Genomic DNA, 19,313 nt, shown 5'->3' with positions numbered 1-19,313 from the left:
ACGTGTGCTGTGTTGTGCTGGTGACTAATGCAAGAGAGTTATAACTTGTGCAGTGAAATGTTGGTCTATACTGAGTGACACGTCTGGAGAATCTACCTGCTTCTCTCTCCCTGTGTTGTCATTTTCCTCCTTGTCCCTCCCCTCTCGCTAACGCGGCCAGTCAAATCACTTTAGCAGTCAAACGTGATACAAAAGCCCTTTCTCTCTCTCTCCTCCTCCTTTTTTTCCACTCTTTGTGGGCAGTCCCTGGGACACAGGAACAAGGCGAGAGAGGCAAGTGCCGTTGCTGCAGCTTGGGTCTGGGGGCTCTGTGGCAAGGAGCAAGGCACAGCAGGAGGTGAAATTAACCTGCAGCGAGGAAAGGTACAAGCACTAACCTGCAGCGTCTGTGTGTGTGAGTGCAGGGAGTCCCCCCTCTCTGCCTCTGACTCTAACACCAGGCAGCAGGGAGAGAGACTTATTCCTGTTGCTGTGCAGTGTAGGAAGGAGTGGGAACAGCCACGTTTTGGAAGGCAAACACCGCCCGATCGTTCTGTGAAATGCTTACCACTGCCTTCTTAATCCTGTTTGTTTCTTAAGACAGGACAAAACTGTGTGTGTGTATGTGTGTGGGGGGGAGGAATCGCCTGCGAGCACCGCCTGTTTAAATGTTCAGTGGACCGGGCTGGAAGCAGGATTCACTCCTCTCCCTGCTTATTATCCAGCCAGCTTCACCCCTCTGGAGCAGAGATTCTTGGCAGGAGATTTATTTCTCTGTGCGGAGGTCAGATCATTAACTGGGCGAGAAATCGACAGGGCTGTTGACGATCCTGGATGGTTATGTAATCGGAAACAATCATGCACTCCAGCGCCTGGCGAAAGAGATAGCAAATATTGATAATCCAGCTCACACCGTGCCTGGAAAGGTGCAAGGCAAAAGATACTGGCCACTGAATCTGCTAGTCCCCTTAAAGTTGGCCTGTGTGCTGTGACAGTCCCCAAACTTTTGCCTGCATTTCAACTCAGCAAATGGCCCAGCCTGGGGGGATATTAGTGACCAGATCCTCCCACGTGTCACTGTGCTGTTGAAGCAACAACTGAAGGCAGGATAAGGAAGAAATAAGCCGCATCTTAGCTGCCCCTGAGTCAGTAAGAATGGAGGAGGACAACAGCAGCAGCAGCGGCCCAGCCCAACAGGAGGACAGGAGTCGAGCGGAGAAGCGCTTCACCTTGTGGTACATGGGCTGCTCCACCCTGGACCGCAGGACCACCCTGCCCATGCTGCCCTGGCTCATGGCCGAGATCCGCCGGCGCTGCGAGAAGCAGGAGGCCGGCTCGTCGCTGGCGGCCCGGGAGGTCCTGCTCACCCTGGCGCCCCCCCTCATCAGGTGCGTCCCCCAGGCCACCAGCAGCAACTCCTCGGTCTTCATCTTCGAGCACAAGGCGCAGCATGTCACCAGGTTCATCCACAACAGCCACGACCTTACCTACTTTGCTTATCTAATCAGGACCCAGCCCGACAACCCCGAGTCCGAGATGGCCTGCCACGTTTTCAGAGCCACCGATCCAAATCAGGTAGGTGGTTGGAGAGGTGGGCCGGAGCACGTGGGTGTCAACCCAGGGTCATGGTTGTTGACCACACAGCATTAGACATGGGCGTGTGAACGCAGCCAGTTCCAAATGTAATTATAACTGTCGTTACAAACTGAGCTATCGAGGGCTGTCAATCTGGAGTTGACGTAAAACAAAAATATTTAGGCTGGAGGAGGAGATTTACGAGAATGATCCTGGGAATGAAAAGCTTGACGTATGAGGAGTGTTTGAGGATTCTGCGTCTGTACTCGGTGGGAGTTTTGAAGGATGAGGGAGGGATCTCATTGAAACTTACAGAATACTGAAAGGCCCGGATAGAGTGGACGTGGGAGAGATGTTTCCATTAGCAGAAGAGACTGGGATCCGAGGGCACAGCTTCAGAGTAAAGGGACGACCCTTTGGAACTGAGATGAGGAGGAATTTCTTTAGCCAGAGGGTGGTGAATCTAAGGAATTCATTGCCACAGAAGGCTGTGGAGGCCAGGTCATTGAGTGTACTTAAGACAGAGATAAATATGTTCTTGATTGGGTAGCAGGATCAAAGGTTATGGGGAAAAGGTGGGAGAATGGGGTTGAGAAACTTAGCCATGATTGACTGGTGAAGCAGATTCGATGGGCAGAATCTGCTCCTATATCTTATGGTCTTCTGGAAACCTGTTTTGAATGCTGGGCGCATAAGCGAAGCAAAGGTTTCAATGTAACTTTCAATTGAAATGTAAATACTTAGCAGTTTACACGGGATATTAAAAGGGAGGAAACTTGGTGATGTAAAATAGTTGAAGAGAAACTCTGTCGTACCTGAGAAAGCTTAGGTGTAAAAGAATAGTATTTTGACTATTGCACCGGCTGGCTAATCTATCAACACAAGCAGCAAAGAAGAATCATGTTTGTATCTCCCCTTTGAGTGGGAGCAGGAACAATGGTAGCTCATGTTTGTTAGGTTGCAGTCGCATTTTTACAATACTGGCGTGTTTTGAGACAAAATGCTCCATTATTTCATCAGCAAACAAATAGATTATTTGATAAACCAGCCAGGCTTTTCTGGATAAAACCCTGTGCCTCTTTGAAGAATTGTACATTGTGCGTGTTTTACATATATAAATCTTACACATAAGACAACACTAATTCTGTTCCCTGATATTATACCATCACTTTACGTCGGGTGAGCAAAAGAGTTTAGTACATTTTAAAAAAATCTACAAATGCAGTGTTTTCATGAATTAACTGTGGAGATGTCAGGGCGACACGGTACTGCTGCCTCACAGCGCCAGGGACCCGGGTTCAATTCCGGCCTTGGGTGACTGTGTGGAGTTTGCACCTTCTCCCCATACCTGCGTGGGTTTCCACTGGGTGCTCTGGTTTTCTTGTCCACAAATGTGCGGGTTAGGTTGATTGGCCATGCTAAATTGCCCCAATAGTGTCGGGGGATTGGCAAGGCAAATATGTGGGGTTATGGGGATAGGGCCTGGGTAGGATTTTTGTCAGTGCAGGCTCGATGGGCCGAATCACCTCCTTCTGCGCTTCTATGATGATTTTATGATGAAGTCAGAATTGGCTTGTCTTCTGCAAACAACCAAGCCAAGGACCAACATATCAATTCCTTCTGGCAAATGCTATTAAGATTTATTGAGGTTGAATCTTGATAATCATAGAATTTTTTTTCATACTAAAAGAAACAGGATCAAATGTCCCATGAGATTTCATGGTGGGTATAAATCTCAGTAAAAATCTGATGTTTTGTAAAGAGTTTTTCTTGGCTTTTCTTCGCATTGGAATTATTTCCATTAACTATCTCGGGATAAAATGATTTTGTTATCGAAGGAACTCGGGGGTTCCGACTTGCTGTTTAATATGTGCCAGCAGGTGAACAGTGAATGTCTGGCTATCTGTACTGTGCATTATAATTGACTACGTGGATATGTCTTCATTGCAAGCAAGCATCAAAACAAATGGGCATACTATAGCTGGGTATGTGACATTCAGTTGAGACTGGGTATGCTTGTGGTGGTGGGAGTGGTGGCAATACACCTGAGATCTTCTTGCCCTGGAAAATTTGAGAGAGGTGAGAGGGGCGGCATGGTAGCACAGTGGTTAGCACTGCTGCTTCACAGCTTCAGGGACCCGGGTTCGATTCCTGGCTTGGGTCACTGTCTGTGTGGAGTTTGCATATTCTCCTCATGTCTGCGTGGGTTTCCTCCGGGTGCTCCGGTTTCCTCCCACAGTCCAAAGATGTGCGGGTTAGGTTGATTGGCCATGCTAAAATTGCCCCTTAATGTCCTGGGATGCGTAGGTTAGAGGGATTAGCGGGTAAATGTGTAGGGATATGGGGGTAGGGCCTGGGTGGGACTGTAGTCGGTGCAGACTTGATGGGCCAGATGGCCTCTTTCTGCACTGTAGGATTTCTATCTATCTATGATCTGCAGCGGATAAACTTTTTGTCAAATGACAGTAGTTTTGAAGAAGCTCTTTCCTATCCTGTGAACTATTAGGATCATCGGCTGTGATCCCTCTGTTCCCTTTGAAAGGCCAAGTAACACTATTATGTAAAAAGAGTGCATAAAAAGCCTTGGGATTCTCCTTAATCCTGCCTGCCAAGGACATTTCATGGTCCCTTTTGCCAGTGCCATTGTATGGTGTCACCCTCTGGTGACTGGGTTCCCTCCTGGGCACAGTCAACTTTTATCATTGAATTGCACTCTTTGTTTTTGACGTTAGCTTTATTAACTGCTGCCTCATTTTTGTATCTAAAATTAGGATCCATCAGTAGCAGCAACATGTCAAAATGGAATTCCATTATGTTTTCAGTCTGGATTTGGAATTGGATTCCATTAGCACTGAGTGAGGAGCAATGAAGGAAGCTTTCTGTACTTGGACGTCTTAAATCAGCACTCACTTAGTTTGCTTATGTATCCGCAATTCTTGAATATCTTAGCACATTTATCATTTTTATGTTTAGCAGGTGACACGGTGGCACAGTGGTTAGCACTGCTGCCTCACAGCGCCAGGGACCCGGGTTCAATTCCGTCCTTGGGTAGCTGTGTGAAGTTCTCCCTGTGTCTGCATGGGTTTCCTCTGGGTGCTCCGGTTTCCTCCCACACTCCGAAATTGTGCAGGTTAGTTTGATTGGCCATGCTAAAACTGCCCCTTAGTTTCCCAAGACATGTAGGTTAGATGGGGAGGGATAGCAGGGTTAATGCATGGGGTTATAGGGATACGGTCTGGGTGGAATGCTATGTCGGAGAGTGGGTGTAGACTCGATGGGTCAAGTGGCCTGCTGCTGCAATGTAGAGCTTCAATGATTCTACGTCTCATCAGTATTTGTGGTCTTCAGGAGTTCTTTTGTGAGTGTGAAGAATCCGCGGTCCTGCTGGTGACATCTGGAATTCAGTGTTATTGGAAGGCTATAGTCAAAGATTTGGAATTAACACAAATCAAGACCACTCAGTATTTCTGTAATGGATTAATGATGGACACCAGTCCAATGGATCAATACATTCATTCTAATCACAACACATGTCCGCTGCAATGTATTTGATACACCTTTTCAAAAAAAAACCCCCGAAATAACTAGAGGTGAAAGATGCTAATATTTCACATTGATGACCTTTCCTCAGAAGGTTAGGTCCTCAACCCAAAATGCTAGTTCTGTTCTGTCTCTGCAGATGCTGCCTGACCATAGGAGCGTAGGATTGAGGATCAGGAAGCCTTGAACCCTTCAAACTGGCTCCACCTTTCAATAAAATCATGGTTAATCTGGTTGTGGTCTCAATTCCACTTTCCTGTCAGCACCCCCATATCCCTTGATTCCCTTGTTGAACAAGAATCTGTCTAACTCTGCCTCGAATAATTTCAGTAATCCAGGGGGTGATTCTCCCAGAGCATAGCTGGAAATTGGCGTGGAGATGATTACAATATGGAACTTTTCATTTCCACATCATGAGCGGTCTTGGGACAGAATTCTTCGGGCCCGTGAGCGTCTCCCACCCCCGCCGGGAATGGTTCACTCCAGCGGATTTCACTACTGCTCCCCACTAACGGGGAACAGGCGGCCTACCGTGTTGGAAGCAACAGAGGCCATTGGGGGCCGGGGGTAAGGGGGGTGCCCTTTGGACAAGTGCCGGTCAGGCAGTGCCAGCGTGGCACTGTGGCATTGTAAGAAGTCTCACAACACCAGGTTAAAGTCCAACAAGTTTATTTGGTAGCAAATACCATAAGCTTTCGGAGCGCTGCCCCTTCATCAGGTGAGTGGGAGTTCTGTTCACAAACAGGGCATATAAAGACACAAACTCAATTTACAAAATAATGGTTGGAATGCGAGTCTTTACAGGTAATCAAGTCTTAAAGGTACAGACAATGTGAGTGGAGAGAGCGTTAAGCACAGGTTAAAGAGATGTGTATTGTCTCCAGACAGGACAGTTAGTGACATTTTGCAAGTCCAGGCAAGTCGTGGGGGTTACAGATAGTGTGACATGAACCCAAGATCCCGGTTGAGGCCGTCCTCATGTGTGTGGAACTTGGCTATCAGTCTCTGCTCAGCGACTCTGCGCTGTGTTGTGTCATGAAGGCCACCTTGGAGAACGCTTACCTGAAGATCAGAGGCCGAATGCCCATGACCGCTGAAGTGTTCCCCAACAGGAAGAGAACAGTCTTGCCTGGTGATTGTTGAGCGGTGTTCATTCATCCGTTGTCGCAGCGTCTGCATGGTTTCCCCAATGTACCATGCCTCGGGACATCGTTTCCTGCAGCGTATCAGGTAGACAATGTTGGCCAAGTTGCAAGAGTATGTACTGTGTACCTGGTGGATGGTGTTCTCACGTGAGATGATGACATCCGTGTCGATGATCCGGCACGTCTTGCAGAGGTTGCTGTGGTAGGGTTGTGTGGTGTCGTGGTCACTGTTCTCCTGAAGGCTGGGTAGTTTGCTGCGGACAATGGTCCGTTTGAGGTTGTGCGGTTGTTTGAAGGCAAGAAGTGGGGGTGTGGGGATGGCCTTGGTGAGATATTCATCTTCGTCAATGACATGTTGAAGGCTCCGGAGAAGATGTCGTAGCTTCTCCACTCCGGGGAAGTATTGGACGACGAAGGGTACTCTGTCCACCGTGTCCCGTGTTTGTCTTCTGAGGAGGTCGGTGCGGTTTTTCCCCGGAGCCTTCAACATCTCATTGATGAAGACGAACATCTCGCCAAGGCCATCCCCACACCCCCACTTCTTACCTTCAAACAACTGCACAACCTCAAACAGACCATTGTCCACAGCAAACTACCCAGCCTTCAGGAGAACAGTGACCACGACACCACACAACCCTGCCATAGCAACCTCTGCAAGACTTGCCGGATCATCAACATGGATGCCATCATCTCACGTGAGAACACCATCCACCAGGTACATGGTACATGGTACATACTCTTGCAACTCGGCCAATGTTGTCTACCTGATACCCTGCAGGAAAGGATGTCCTAAGGCATGGTACATTGGGGAGACCATGCAGACGCTATGACACCGAATGAGTGAACACCGCTCGACAATCACCAGGCAAGAGTGTTCTCTTCCTGTTGGGGAACACTTGAGCAGTCACGGGCATTCGGCCTCTGATCTTCGGGTAAGCGTTCTCCAAGGCGGCCTCCACGGCACACGACAACGCAGAGTCGCTGAGCAGAGACTGATAGCCAAGTTCCGCACACATGAGGACGACCTCAACCGGGATCTTGGGTTCATGTCACACTATCTATAACCCCCATGACTTGCCTGGGCTTGCAAAATCTCACTAACTGTCCTGTCTGGAGACAATACACATCTCTTAAACCTGTGCTTAATGCTCTCTCCACTCACATTGTCTGTACCTTTAAGACTTGATTATCTGTAAAGACTCGCATTCCAACCATTATTTTGTAAATTGAGTTTGTGTCTTTATATGCCCTGTTTGTGAACAGAACTCCCACTCACCTGATGAAGGGGCAGCGCTCCGAAAGCTAGTGGCTTTTCCTACCAAATACACCTGTTGGACTTTAACCCGGTGTTGTGAGACGTCTTACTGTGTTTACCCCAGTCCAATGCCGGCATCTCCACATCATGACTATGGGACTGCCCAAGGGTTACCTTGACACTGCCCACCAGGCATCGGGTAATGCCAAGGGGGCAGAGCCAGAGGTGGGTGGGGCTTATTGGAGGGTGATTGATGCGGGCGGGGGGGGTCCCACTGCCATTCTGCACTGGATCGTAGGCAGGGGAGGAAGGATGGCGATCTGGGCTGGCCATCAAGGTTGGGGGTGCGGTCGGGGCTGCTGGGGAATGTGGTGGGGGGGGGGGGGGGATCGGGAGATTGGGGCAGGCCAGGGGCCGGACATCGGGCTTGCCTGGGGAAGTCCGGGAGGCCACCGGTTGGGGGTTGGGGGGGGGTCGGAAGGTCAACGATTGGGCTGCCCAGCGACCTAGAGGCCAGCAATGCAGGGCCACTGCGCACGCGCCAATCTTGGCGCTGACAGATCAGCCCGTGCTCAGTGGCCCACTCAGCACTATGCTGCCGGCCCTTCAGGCGGGATAGGCTCCGCCCCCAGATTTTCAGAGGGAATCCCGCCAGGGCACTTTGTGATGCACTGAGTGTCAGAGATTCGCTCTGGAAATCACACTGGAAAAACCAGCGGGAGTTACTCCCATTATCCCGCAAATTGGGGGCATAGAATCTTTTGGGAGAATCCTGCCTCCCCTGCTCTCTGGGGAAGAGAGTTCCACAGACTAATGATCTTCTGAGTGAAAAACTGTCTCCTCATCTCCGTCTTCAAAGGAGTTTAAGTTATTAAACTGAGTCCCCTCGTTCTAGTCGCTGCCTGATAGATAAATACCTGCTGTGAGTTTCCAGCAATTTTCTGTTTTTATTTCAGATTTCCAGGATCTACATATTCAGGTTTTTGATTTGAGTTGAAAGGTGTAGTAACATGTACTTTAAAAATAAATCCTGAATATTTATCATGGAATGTGAAGGGTGCTGCCAAGGCCAACATTTGTTATTCTTCATAACTGCCCTTGAGATCCATATTACTACATAACTCCAATGTCTCAAATACAGTATTATGAGAGTCTTGCACTTAAGCTTACTGTATGTTTGACTTGTAACGTTCTGGCATATAGACAATTTAGGTAGCGCAGCAATACTTTATGTGGTGAAATCAATAACTGTCCATTCACAACTGAGTAAAGCACGCCACATTCAGATCCAGTCGTCATTACTTATTAACTCAGGCCACATATGATATAGATTGACATTCCCAGCTTGGTCTTGTCCCAATGGGTAGAGAGAGGACAGGATGAAACACAAACCAAGTGTGCAAAGGTGGAAGGTCTGCCTTTAAACATCCTGTCTGGAGTAAGGATTGTGCCACAGTAGTTTTCAGTGTCCTGTATCCTTATATCCTATGGCACAGTGGCACAGTTGTTAGCACTGCTGCCTCACAGCGCCAGGGAGGTGGCATTGCCCTCCGTCATGGAGGCTCACCTCAGGGAAATCTGAGCTTTAGTTTCCCCGCCACTGTTGTCCCTGGTACCTCAGCACTGCTGGCTCACAGAGCCAGGGACCCGGGTTTGATTCCCGGCTCGGGTCGCTGTCTGTGTGGAGTCTGCATGTTCCCCTCCGTGTCTGCGTGGGGTTTCCTCCGGGTGCTCCGGTTTCCTCCCACAGTCCGAAAGACGTGCTGGTCATGTGCATTGGTCATGCTAAATTCTCCCTCAGTGTACCCGAACAGGCGCTGGAGTGTGGCGACTGGGAGATTTTCACAGTAACTTCATTGCAGTGTTAATGAAAGACCACTTGTGACAAAAATAAGTAAATAAAATGCTGTTTGTAAAGAAGACATAGTTCACAATTACTGGGGCAATCATAGAATCCACACATGCAGAAGGAGGCCATTTGGCCCATCAAGTTTGCACCGACCACAATCCCACCCAGTCCCTATTCCCGTAATCCCACATATTTACCCTGCTAATCCCTCTGACACTAAGGGTCAATTTAGCACGGCCAATCAACCTAACCCACACGTCTTTGGAGTGTGGGAGGAAACCGGAGCACCTGGAGGAAACCCAAGCAGACATGGGGAGAATGTGCAAACTCCAAACAGACAGTCACCCAAGGCCGGGATTGAACCCAGGTGATCGTTCGCTAGGTTTATTTTTCTTTAACCTCCAGCTTGATTTTTTGTGACTGACAAATCTAGTAGCCATCTTAAATTTATAATTCGGGGCCAGAATTGATCCTGAACCCTCTGAGATGCACATCATTGCTTTCTTGTGAAAGAGCATTGGAGGGCAGGCATCAGTTTCTGGGCTTCCTTTACAGTGCAGTAGACTAAATGCAGCAAGGGTTCTGGTACAGGTCCAGGTTCAACAGGACAGACTGCTGCCCTGTGCTGAGATAATCTTAATGGGGATTGGGTTAGTGAGGAGCGCTTTGTGGTTGGTGAGCCAGAATGATTGGTTTGCCATTTCTCAGAAGTTGCCGAGGGAGGGTTATTTAAAAAAAAGGAAAATGCTTACTTGCACATCTTGGATGATGACGGGACTGAACATGATTGCAATGCTCTTCGTAACAAAACACTGCTGGCATTATTGTCCCATAATGCAAATAAAATAAATGACTGCATAAGCAAGATATAGACTGATGTCTGTAAAGTTGCACCCGAACGCATTTGCAATGAAGCTTCTATCTTCTGTTGTTTTGATCCCACTATTAATTTCCCTGTGGCTGGTGAATTTTCTCCACTTCCACGTTCAGCGTCCTTTATTTTTCCGACCATTCCGTCCTTTTAATTCTTATTCCACCTTCTCTCTGCTGTGTTTGAGAAGCAGTTCCAGAGCTTAGGATCGAGGTTTCTCAAGGCACTGCCAACATTGGTGAAGTGATCCAATCATGGATACACAAGAGGCTAGAATTGGATGAGTGCAGATTTCTCTGAGCGTTGTCGGACTGAAGGAGATTAGAGATATGGAGGAGTCAGGCCACGGGGGGACCGGGGTAGGGGGGGGCAGTTTAAAAATGAAATGAGAATTTTAAAATCAAGGTGTTGTTCGATTGACAGGAAATGTAGGTCAGTGAGCACCGGGGAGGTGGGTGAATGAGACTTGGTGTGAGTGAGTGTAGGCAGTGATGTATTCAATGAATGATCTCTGGTTTATGAAGGGAAGACCTGACTTGGGTTTTCATGCATGTTGTGCTTGAAGGCTTGAAGCTGGGTATATTGATGTTCCATCTAATGGTCCCTTTTCCCTGTGGAGAAACTCTTAGGCTCCACTCTACGCCTCCTCAGTGATACGCCTCAGATTGGGGGCTCAGTGGTGTGGTAAATCAAATTGGGCGGCACGGTGGCACAGTGGTTAGCACTGCTGCTTCACAGCGCCAGGGACCTGGGCTTGATCCCTGGCTCAGGTCACTGTCTGTGTGGAGTTTGCGCATTCTCCCCGTATCTGCGTGGGTTTCCTCCGGGTGCTCCGGTTTCCTCCCACACTGCAAAGATGTGCAGGTTAGGTGGATTGGCCATGCTAAATTGCCCCTTAGTGTCAGGGAGACGAACGAGCTAGGGTAAATGCATGGGGTTATGGGGATAGGGCCTGGGTGGGATTGTGGTCGGTGCAGACTCGATGGGCCGAATGGCCTCCTGCTGTACTGTAGGGATTCTGTGATTCTATTCTATGAAATCTGTGGTCTTCCACCCACTAGCTCACCACTATCTTCTCAAGGGCAAATAGGGATGGGCAATAAATGCTCATTTCGCTAGAGGCACTCATAAATGAATTTTTAAAAATCCCACAGTGTTCTGCTGCATAATCTGCCACATGATTCCAGTCTCTTCTACAATATTAAAGCCAGTCAGGGTATATTCTCTTAAGTTCTACGTAAATATCGCAGGATGCAAATATGCAACAGCACATCTTCATTCAAATTTATCTGAAGAAGGCGAGGCGTTTATTACACACACTTATAAAGGAGATGAAATGGTGAGAACTGTCTGGAGGCAAATGGTTAAAATGGGCATTAAATTCCAAAAGCTGAAGTGTGAATTTATGACTCATGTTAGAATAACATTATCCTTGTGTAAATAGCAGCACTTGGAATGTTTGTCCAGGAAGAGTATTGGAGGCTCGTTCCGGAGACTGTTCAATGTTAAGATTGGGGGCGGGGTGGTGGTGGGGGCGGGGTGGGTGGTGGGGTGGGTGGGTGGTGGTCAGTAAGCTTTTTGCTTTTATTTCAGATTTTTGGCAGATTTCTCTTTCTTTTGTGTTGATGAGTGAATGGATAGGCTGAGTGCCTTTCCTTGCTTTCTTCTTGTCAGAATCATGGGGGCGAATTTTACTGTCCCGCCCGCCACGGGAATCGGAGTGGGCAAGGGGCAGACCATGGAAAGGTCCGTTGACTTTGGGTGGGATTTTCTGGTTTCAGGACGAGCTAGGCCGGAAAATCCCGCCCGTAGAGTTTTACATTCCAGAAAGAGGCCATTCGGCCCTTTATGTCTGCCGGTGATCAAGCACTTATCTTTTCTAACCACATTTTCCAGCATTTGGTCCGTAGCCTCGTACACTATAGCGTTTCAAGTGCTCATCTAAACGCTTCTTAAATGTTGTGAGGGTTCCTGCCTCTACCACCCTTTCAGGCAGCGAGTTCCATATTCCCACCACCCTCTGGGTGAAAAAGATTTTCCTCAAATCCCCTCTAAATCCCCTGCCCCTTATCTGAAGTCTATGCCCCCTGGTTATTGACCCCTCTACTGAGGAGAAAAATTCTTTCCTATCTCCTCTATCTATGTCCCTCGTAATTTTGTACACCTCAATAAAATCCCTCCTCAACCTTCTCTGCTATAAGGAGAACCACAACCTAAACAGCCTCTCTTCAGAGCTGGAACTCTCCAGCCCAGGCAACATCCTGGTGAATCTCCTCTGCACCCTCCCTAGTGCTATCCTTCCTACAGAATTGCACACAGTACTCTAGCTATGGCTGAACAAGTGTTTATTACAGTTCCGTCAGTGGTTCCCAAGCTTTACTGGTCAGAGGTTCACTTTTCAAATGGATTAGTAATCGTGGATGCTCGCCATCTTAATTATAATACTCATAATATGAAAGTGCTGCGTGTAAGAAGTGTTTTCTCTTGCTTTTATACAAGATAGCTATTCACTTGAAGGTATCAGTGAGATGGGGGTACATGCTTCTCAGTGCAGAGTCTATTCGTATGTTCTCCTCTTCTAGATGGGGCAGCTAGCCCTCTCTGCTCTACATCTGGTGGTCGCACCAAGCTTGCCTCTAATAGCTGTTCCTTCATTTATTCCTGACCGTGGCGCCATCCCTGACTACGAGACGCTGAGTGTTCACCTCCCCTTAAGGCCAGCCTTGCTGACGAAGCACTCGCACATCTTTTCACAGAGGCAGGAAAGCCTCCAGCTTCAGAACCGAGTGCCGTTCGAAGTTCATTAGATTAAAAAAGGCAAAATGAATATTGTTCTGAAATGTTCAGCGTTTACCTAAAAAGCAAAGTCCCTGTGCATAATTATCCAGGATCTGGCGTGGCAGCCAGTAATTATACTCCTGTGTCAGGTTGAAGTCTGTTACCAGTGTGTGCTCAGTAGGCTGGCATTGCTGTCTATAGTTGCTCGACAGCCGATTTTTCAGAATTTTGTTTTGCCCTCACTTGACCGGGTCTCAGAAATAAGTCCATGTTCTCCCCCGCCCCGTCAGGGTAAAGTCCTCATCTGCTCGTTCCCACAGGAGTCCATCAGGAAACATTGGAGACCAGACAAAATGGCAGTGAGAGAAATGTGTTCTAATATTTTTAATCTTATCTGTTTATCTATTATTGTAAGAAGTCTCACAACTTCTTACTGTGCTTACCCCAGTCCAACGCCGGCATCTCCACATCTATTATTGTCACAAGTAGGCTTCCATTAACACTGCAGTGAAGTTACTGTGAAAATCCCCTAGTCACCACACTCTGGTGTCTGTTCGGGTACACTGAGGGGCAACTTTAGCATGGCCAATGCACCTAACCTACACGTCTTTCAGACTGTGAGGAAACCGGAGCACCCGGAGGAAATCCATGCAGACACTGGGAGAATGTCTGTGTGGAGTCTGCACAGTGACCCAAGCTGGGAATTGAACCCGGGTCCCTGGCACTGTGAGGCAACAGTGTTAACTACTGTGCCACCGTGCCGCCCTGTAACTCCTCTGCTCACCTGCTGTTGTTTGAAAGGTGAAAGTTGGAGAGGAAAAGTGATCTGCTCCTTCCGTTTCTTGCGTTCTCTACAAGAACGGAATCGTATTTATATAACACCTTTCAGAACCACGGGATGTCACAAAGTGCTTAACAAACAATGAAGTATACTCACCTGTTGTGATGTACAGAGCAAACATTCACAGATAGCCATGCGATAATAGCCAGATAATCTATTTTATTGATGCTGATTGAGAGCTGAGTGCCAGTCAAGAAACCAGGGAGATGGTCCCTGCTGTTCTTTGAGGTAATATTCCGGGATCTCTTATGTCCGACTGAGAGGGCAGCTATGGTTCTGTTTTAAAGTCTCATCCAAAGGATGTTAGCGTGTAGTGCTCCCTGAGGGCTGCACTGAAGTGTCGAGCTGGGTTGTATGCTCAGGCCTCTGGAGAGGGATTTGAACTCGTGACCTTCTGCACAGCTGGGACAGTGCTAAACACTGAGCCACCACTGATACCTGGTAGGTGCTTTCTGCTCCAATTAAAATCCTGATCGAGAAATTGGGATAATTTTTTTTCTATTTCAAAAATATACTTTATTCATAAATACTCTGAAATAAACTATTGCAGAAATGACATTTTCAATAATTACAAACAGTGCAAAAAAACAGTCATATTTACAATACTTTATGGTGCTCAGTTGCAAGGCATTACATTCATTACAGTTCAGTTCTCAGCAAACTATGTACATTCATCACATTTCATTGTGTGCTGTTTTTACAGAGTTGCACACAGTTACGCAGTCCGAGAGTTTTTTTACAGTTACTGGCCCCTCGGTCTGTCTTGGTTGGAAGTCTTTAAATGGTGGCCTTTCCCCATTGTGCCTTGGGGGTGGCTGTCCCAGGCTTGAGAGCGTCCCTCAACACGTAATCCCGGACCTTGGAATGTGCCAGTCTGCAACACTTGGTCGAGGACAAATCTTGTTGATTCCTGAAGAGCAGGAAGTCTACTCTACTTTAGAGTGGTACTGGTTACAGTGTAGTGGCTAACGCTTCAATTCTAGTTCAGTCTGTTTCCCAGTAAACCAATCCATCTGGTTCCGTGTGTGTGTGTGTTGTGGGGGGGGGGGGGGGGAACCACAGCATTGCAAAGGTGGCTGGATTTTAATTCCTGTGACCTGCTGATCGCTGATTCTAATGGCCCTGGTGTGAAACTGTAAATGGCATGAATGATTTATTTATTCGTCACAAGTAAGGTTACATTAACACTGCAATGAAGTTACTGTGAAATTCCCCTAGTCGCCACACTCCGGTGCCTGTTCGGGTCAATGCACCTAACCAGCACAATATATGCATGCTGGGGGGGTTTGGGGTGCGTACTGCCCTTTAAGAGTGTGGGCCATGTGACTCCTGGGGTTAGCTCCTCCCAGTGTGGAGCCCAGTTAAAGGGGGGAATTTTCCCGTCCCTCCTGCCATAGGAATGCCATGGGAGGTGGGGGGGAACGGACCATGCAAACATCCATTGACCTCGGATGGGATTTTCCTGTTTGGGGGCAAGTGTGGTCGGAAACTCCCATCCAAAGAGTCTAGAGCTTGACTGTGGGGCACTGCACACCTGTAATAAAGGTTTCGGTTACAAGTCCTACTTCACAGTTCTTCTTGCTCAACCCTTAGCTAAGTACATTCATAATAACAGTTACTGTACAAATGAAAGAGAGAGAGATGTGAGGAACAATGATAAAATATGATCCAATACCTTAAATACCAGTTAATTGAATAATTCTAAATACAACCATTGCAACGTTGAGCTGTGTATTTTCATTGACAGAATGTCAAAGCATACTTGGTGCATTGATGTTTAAGTAAATTCTTCGCTCACAATTCATGTAACAAAATCAGCAAGTGAGTATGACAACTATGAGAATTTCCATGATTCTTTCATCGTAAAATGTCCCAAATACAACAAAATTCAAAAACGCTGAGAGCAAACTTCCTCTTTAATTTCAGTGCAAAAATTGGCACAAAACGGTTTGCGATCTGGGGTCCCGACTTAGTGGCCGCACCAACGGTGGATGCAAATCCTGGAATGGCCACTAAATTTCCTCACGAGGGGCCGAAAACGGGATTTGCGAGGCGAGATTTCAGTTTGGGATCTTTCCCGTCCCCCTCCAATGATGTGACCAGGTACATGCTCAGGAAGGGGGAGTGAGTCTGATTATATCATTTAGGGGAAGTGATGGCCGAGAGGTATTATCGCTAGACTATTAATCCAGAAGCTCAGCTAATGTTCTGGGGACCCCGGTTCAAATCCCGCCACGGCAGATGGTGGGGGAAAACAAATCTGGAATTAAGAACCTACTGATGACCGTGAAACCATTGTCGATTGTTGGAAAAACCCATCTGGTTCACTAATGTCCTTTAGGGCAGGAAATCTGCCCTTCTTACCTGCTCTGGCCTACATGTGACTCCAGAGCCACAGCAATGTGGTTGACTCTCAACTGCCCTTGGGAAACTAGGGATGGGCAATAAATGCTGGCCAGCCAGCGACGCCCATGTCCCACAAATGAAATTTTTAAAAATTAGTGGACTTGATGCCACTAAATCCGCCCTCATTGTTAGTTCCCACTCAGCTGGCATCTTGTCATGCAGTGGTTTTCAAAAACGAGAACCAACCGTGATGACCATACCAGGGGGTGCATAGGTGGGTATAGCCCCCGGGTGGTGAGGGGCATGCCTGGCACTGCCCCTTGGCAATGCCAGTTTGGTAGCTTGGGGAGTCCTATGGAGGGGTGGGGTTCCCCCTATATATGTGGAGAGTGCAATGTGGGGGGGGGGGGTTTCCCCAATCCTTGTTGGTTGAGGGGATGGTTTGCCTCGATGTTTGATTGGGGGGTTCTCCGTGTCTGGGGCTTTCGGGGGGCAAGTTTATTTTTCACATGGGGCGGGGCGCCATTCAAAGATCGTAGGCCTTGCCCCGAAAGGGCGACGGTGGAAACCATGCTCCCAGAGCGCCAGGGAATATGGAGTGAAAACTCGGCTGTTCAGCTGGAGAGATACACGCCAGTTTTCAGTCTGAAACTGACACTCTTGACAAATTTTGGGAAGATTGCACCCAGGGATTTTGAACCTCCAATAGCATGTTCCGAACGGCTCTGTCATAATTCTGGTATCTCAGGAATTCAGTTAATCTAGGGAATGGAAATCACTTCACCTACATCAGGCTGTTTACCATGCACTGAGAACTGAAGTTTAAACAAATACTGAGGTGAATTTTACCCTCTCGCCCACCAAGGGAATCAGAGCGGGTGAGGGGCGCACCATGGAAAGGTCTGTTGATCTTGGGGTGGGATTTTCCGGTTTTGGGGCAAGCACGGCCAGAAAATTCCACCCACTGTTTTATTCACTTACTGCCCTCTGATGGCGATTTTTTTTTTAATAAAGTGCTTAAGCAATTGAATAGAATGTTTTGCTCTCCCTTGACGTATTTTGGAGGGGGTGTGGGTAAAATTGATAGCAGTAAAAAGATTAACCGTGACTCAGTGATCGCAGAGTAATACTACTCAATCCATTACTTCCCAGGCCTTCTGAGGCCAACTTCATCTCAATGACCAGCTTTTGCAGTTCCTGCCCCACTCTATTTTACTTTCATTCCACAAAGTCCTGTCACTTGGTCTCAAATCTCAGATTTCTAATCAGATTCCACTATCACACCAACCGAAATATCAAATACTGAGTATGATAGTGTGTGCTATCTACAAAATTCACTGCAGCAATTCACCAAAGATCCTTAGACAGCACCTTCCAAACCCACAACCACTTCCATCTAGGAGGACAAGGGCAGCAGATACATGGGAACACCACCACCTGCAAGTTCCCCTCCAAGTCACTTACCATCCTGACTTGGAAATATATCGTCGTTCCTTCGCAGTCGCTAGATCAAAATCCTGGAATTCCCTCCCTAATGGCATTTTGGGTCAACCCACAGCATGTGGACTGCGGCGATTCAAGAAGGCAGCTCACCATCACCTTCTCAAGGGGAACTAGGGATGGGCAATGAATGCTGGCCAGCCAGCAATGCCCATGTCCCATGAATGAATTAAAAAAAAGACACAAGCGTTGAATAATGTACTGGCATTTCATCCGTTTCACGGATGTAAAACTGACACCAATTTGCCAGGTGGTTTGCACGAGTACATATTGGTAAAGGGTACAGTACAGGCGTCCACAGTTTGTCCCTGAGACAGGGGTTCAGTCCCTTACAAAAACTCTGGTTTTAGCACTCCTCAAAATTGGATGTAGCCTGCGTCGAGCCTGATCAAGATTGTCTGTGGCCTACCCAACTTGTGACCCTGTCATAGCCTGCAGTGGAGATGACCCCCCAAAATTTACCTTTTTCAAATGTTACCCCAGTGCCCCTCCCTACTGTTCAGCCACACCAGAAACTGTCATTGGTCTCTGCTGGACTGATTTTCGATTGTTTTCACCTCCGACCCTAACTGCACCCCCTCACCCCCCACTCCCAACCTACCCCCTGCCGTTGTCATGGCTTGAGATTGATTGTCTTGCCTGCCTAATTTTAAATGCCGACTGGGATCCCAATTGGCGTGGGTTTCCAACTTACCTGTACTGGTGCAGCTTATTGTCGGTCCCCTGTGCCCAGACTGTGTCTACTGATTGGCACAGTCTGACTTCTCTCCTGTGATACATCGCCAACATCTACTTAACCATTACCAACATCTGGGGGTGGCACAGTGGCACTGCTGCCTCACAGCGCCAGGGACCCGGGTTCAATTCCGGCCTCAAGTGACTGTGTGGAGTTTGCATGTTCTCCCCAGCATGGGGGTCAGCATGGTAAATATGTGAGGTCACGGGGATAGGGCCTGGGTGGGATTGTTGCCGGTGTAGGCTCAATGGGCCAAATGGCCTCCTTCTGCGCTGTAGGGTTTCTATGATTATTAACTTTTAATTACTTGGGTGTGTATGCAACTTTGTTGTTAATCTTAGAGTCAGAACTGCACAGAAGGAAGTCAATCTGCCTACTGAGTTTGAATGGAAAAGGATTGATTGAGCAGATGACCTGAAGCAATGCCATAAAGCTGACCAGTAAGAGGGCTTTGAGAAGAAGTTCAGGACCTTTTCACTGCAAGGAAGAAAGTTGATCAGGAGAACAAGCTGGGAGCAATCAACAGCAGAAGGAAAATGCTGCAATTATTTTTCAGGATATTTTGAAGTGCGTTGAATGTAGAAATAGAATGTGAACCTAACAGTGAGTTCAGGTATTATTCAAAGCAGGCAGAATAAGCCGCTCAATGAAGCCAGAGAAATTCTGCAATGTTTATTATTCAGACTTCAAAAGCCCAACTCTGACAAATGTCTACTATAGTTCTCAAAACTGACAGGTTCTGTTACGTTGAATCAAAGGTAAAATAGAGGCAGCGTAATCCTGAAAGTGAGCTTGATTATTTAAAGTACAACACACTTATTTTTTTTACTTTTGGAATTCATGAATTGAGAAAGCGTCTTCCTCATGACGATTATCCTGATAATCATTTTCACCGCAA

At 47.5% G+C, this 19,313-nt stretch overlaps 1 protein-coding gene across 2 annotated transcripts in view; it reads left to right on the top strand.

The window, feature by feature from the left end:
* Positions 1-235: 235 nt before the first annotated feature.
* Positions 236-19,313, top strand: part of tbc1d4 (TBC1 domain family, member 4) — a 277,707-nt gene continuing 258,629 nt past the window's right edge. For both annotated transcript variants that reach the window (XM_078221580.1, XM_078221578.1), the window contains exon 1: positions 236-1,554. In XM_078221580.1, coding sequence (XP_078077706.1) covers positions 1,135-1,554 — 420 coding nt within the window. In that variant the 5' untranslated portion in view covers positions 236-1,134. The remainder of the gene's footprint in view (positions 1,555-19,313) is intronic.

The sequence above is a fragment of the Mustelus asterias genome, chromosome 10, assembly GCF_964213995.1.
Source record: "Mustelus asterias chromosome 10, sMusAst1.hap1.1, whole genome shotgun sequence".
NCBI classification, from domain to species: domain Eukaryota; kingdom Metazoa; phylum Chordata; class Chondrichthyes; order Carcharhiniformes; family Triakidae; genus Mustelus; species Mustelus asterias.
Note: the sequence above shows the minus strand (reverse complement) of the source record. Positions and strands in the feature narration are given on the sequence as shown.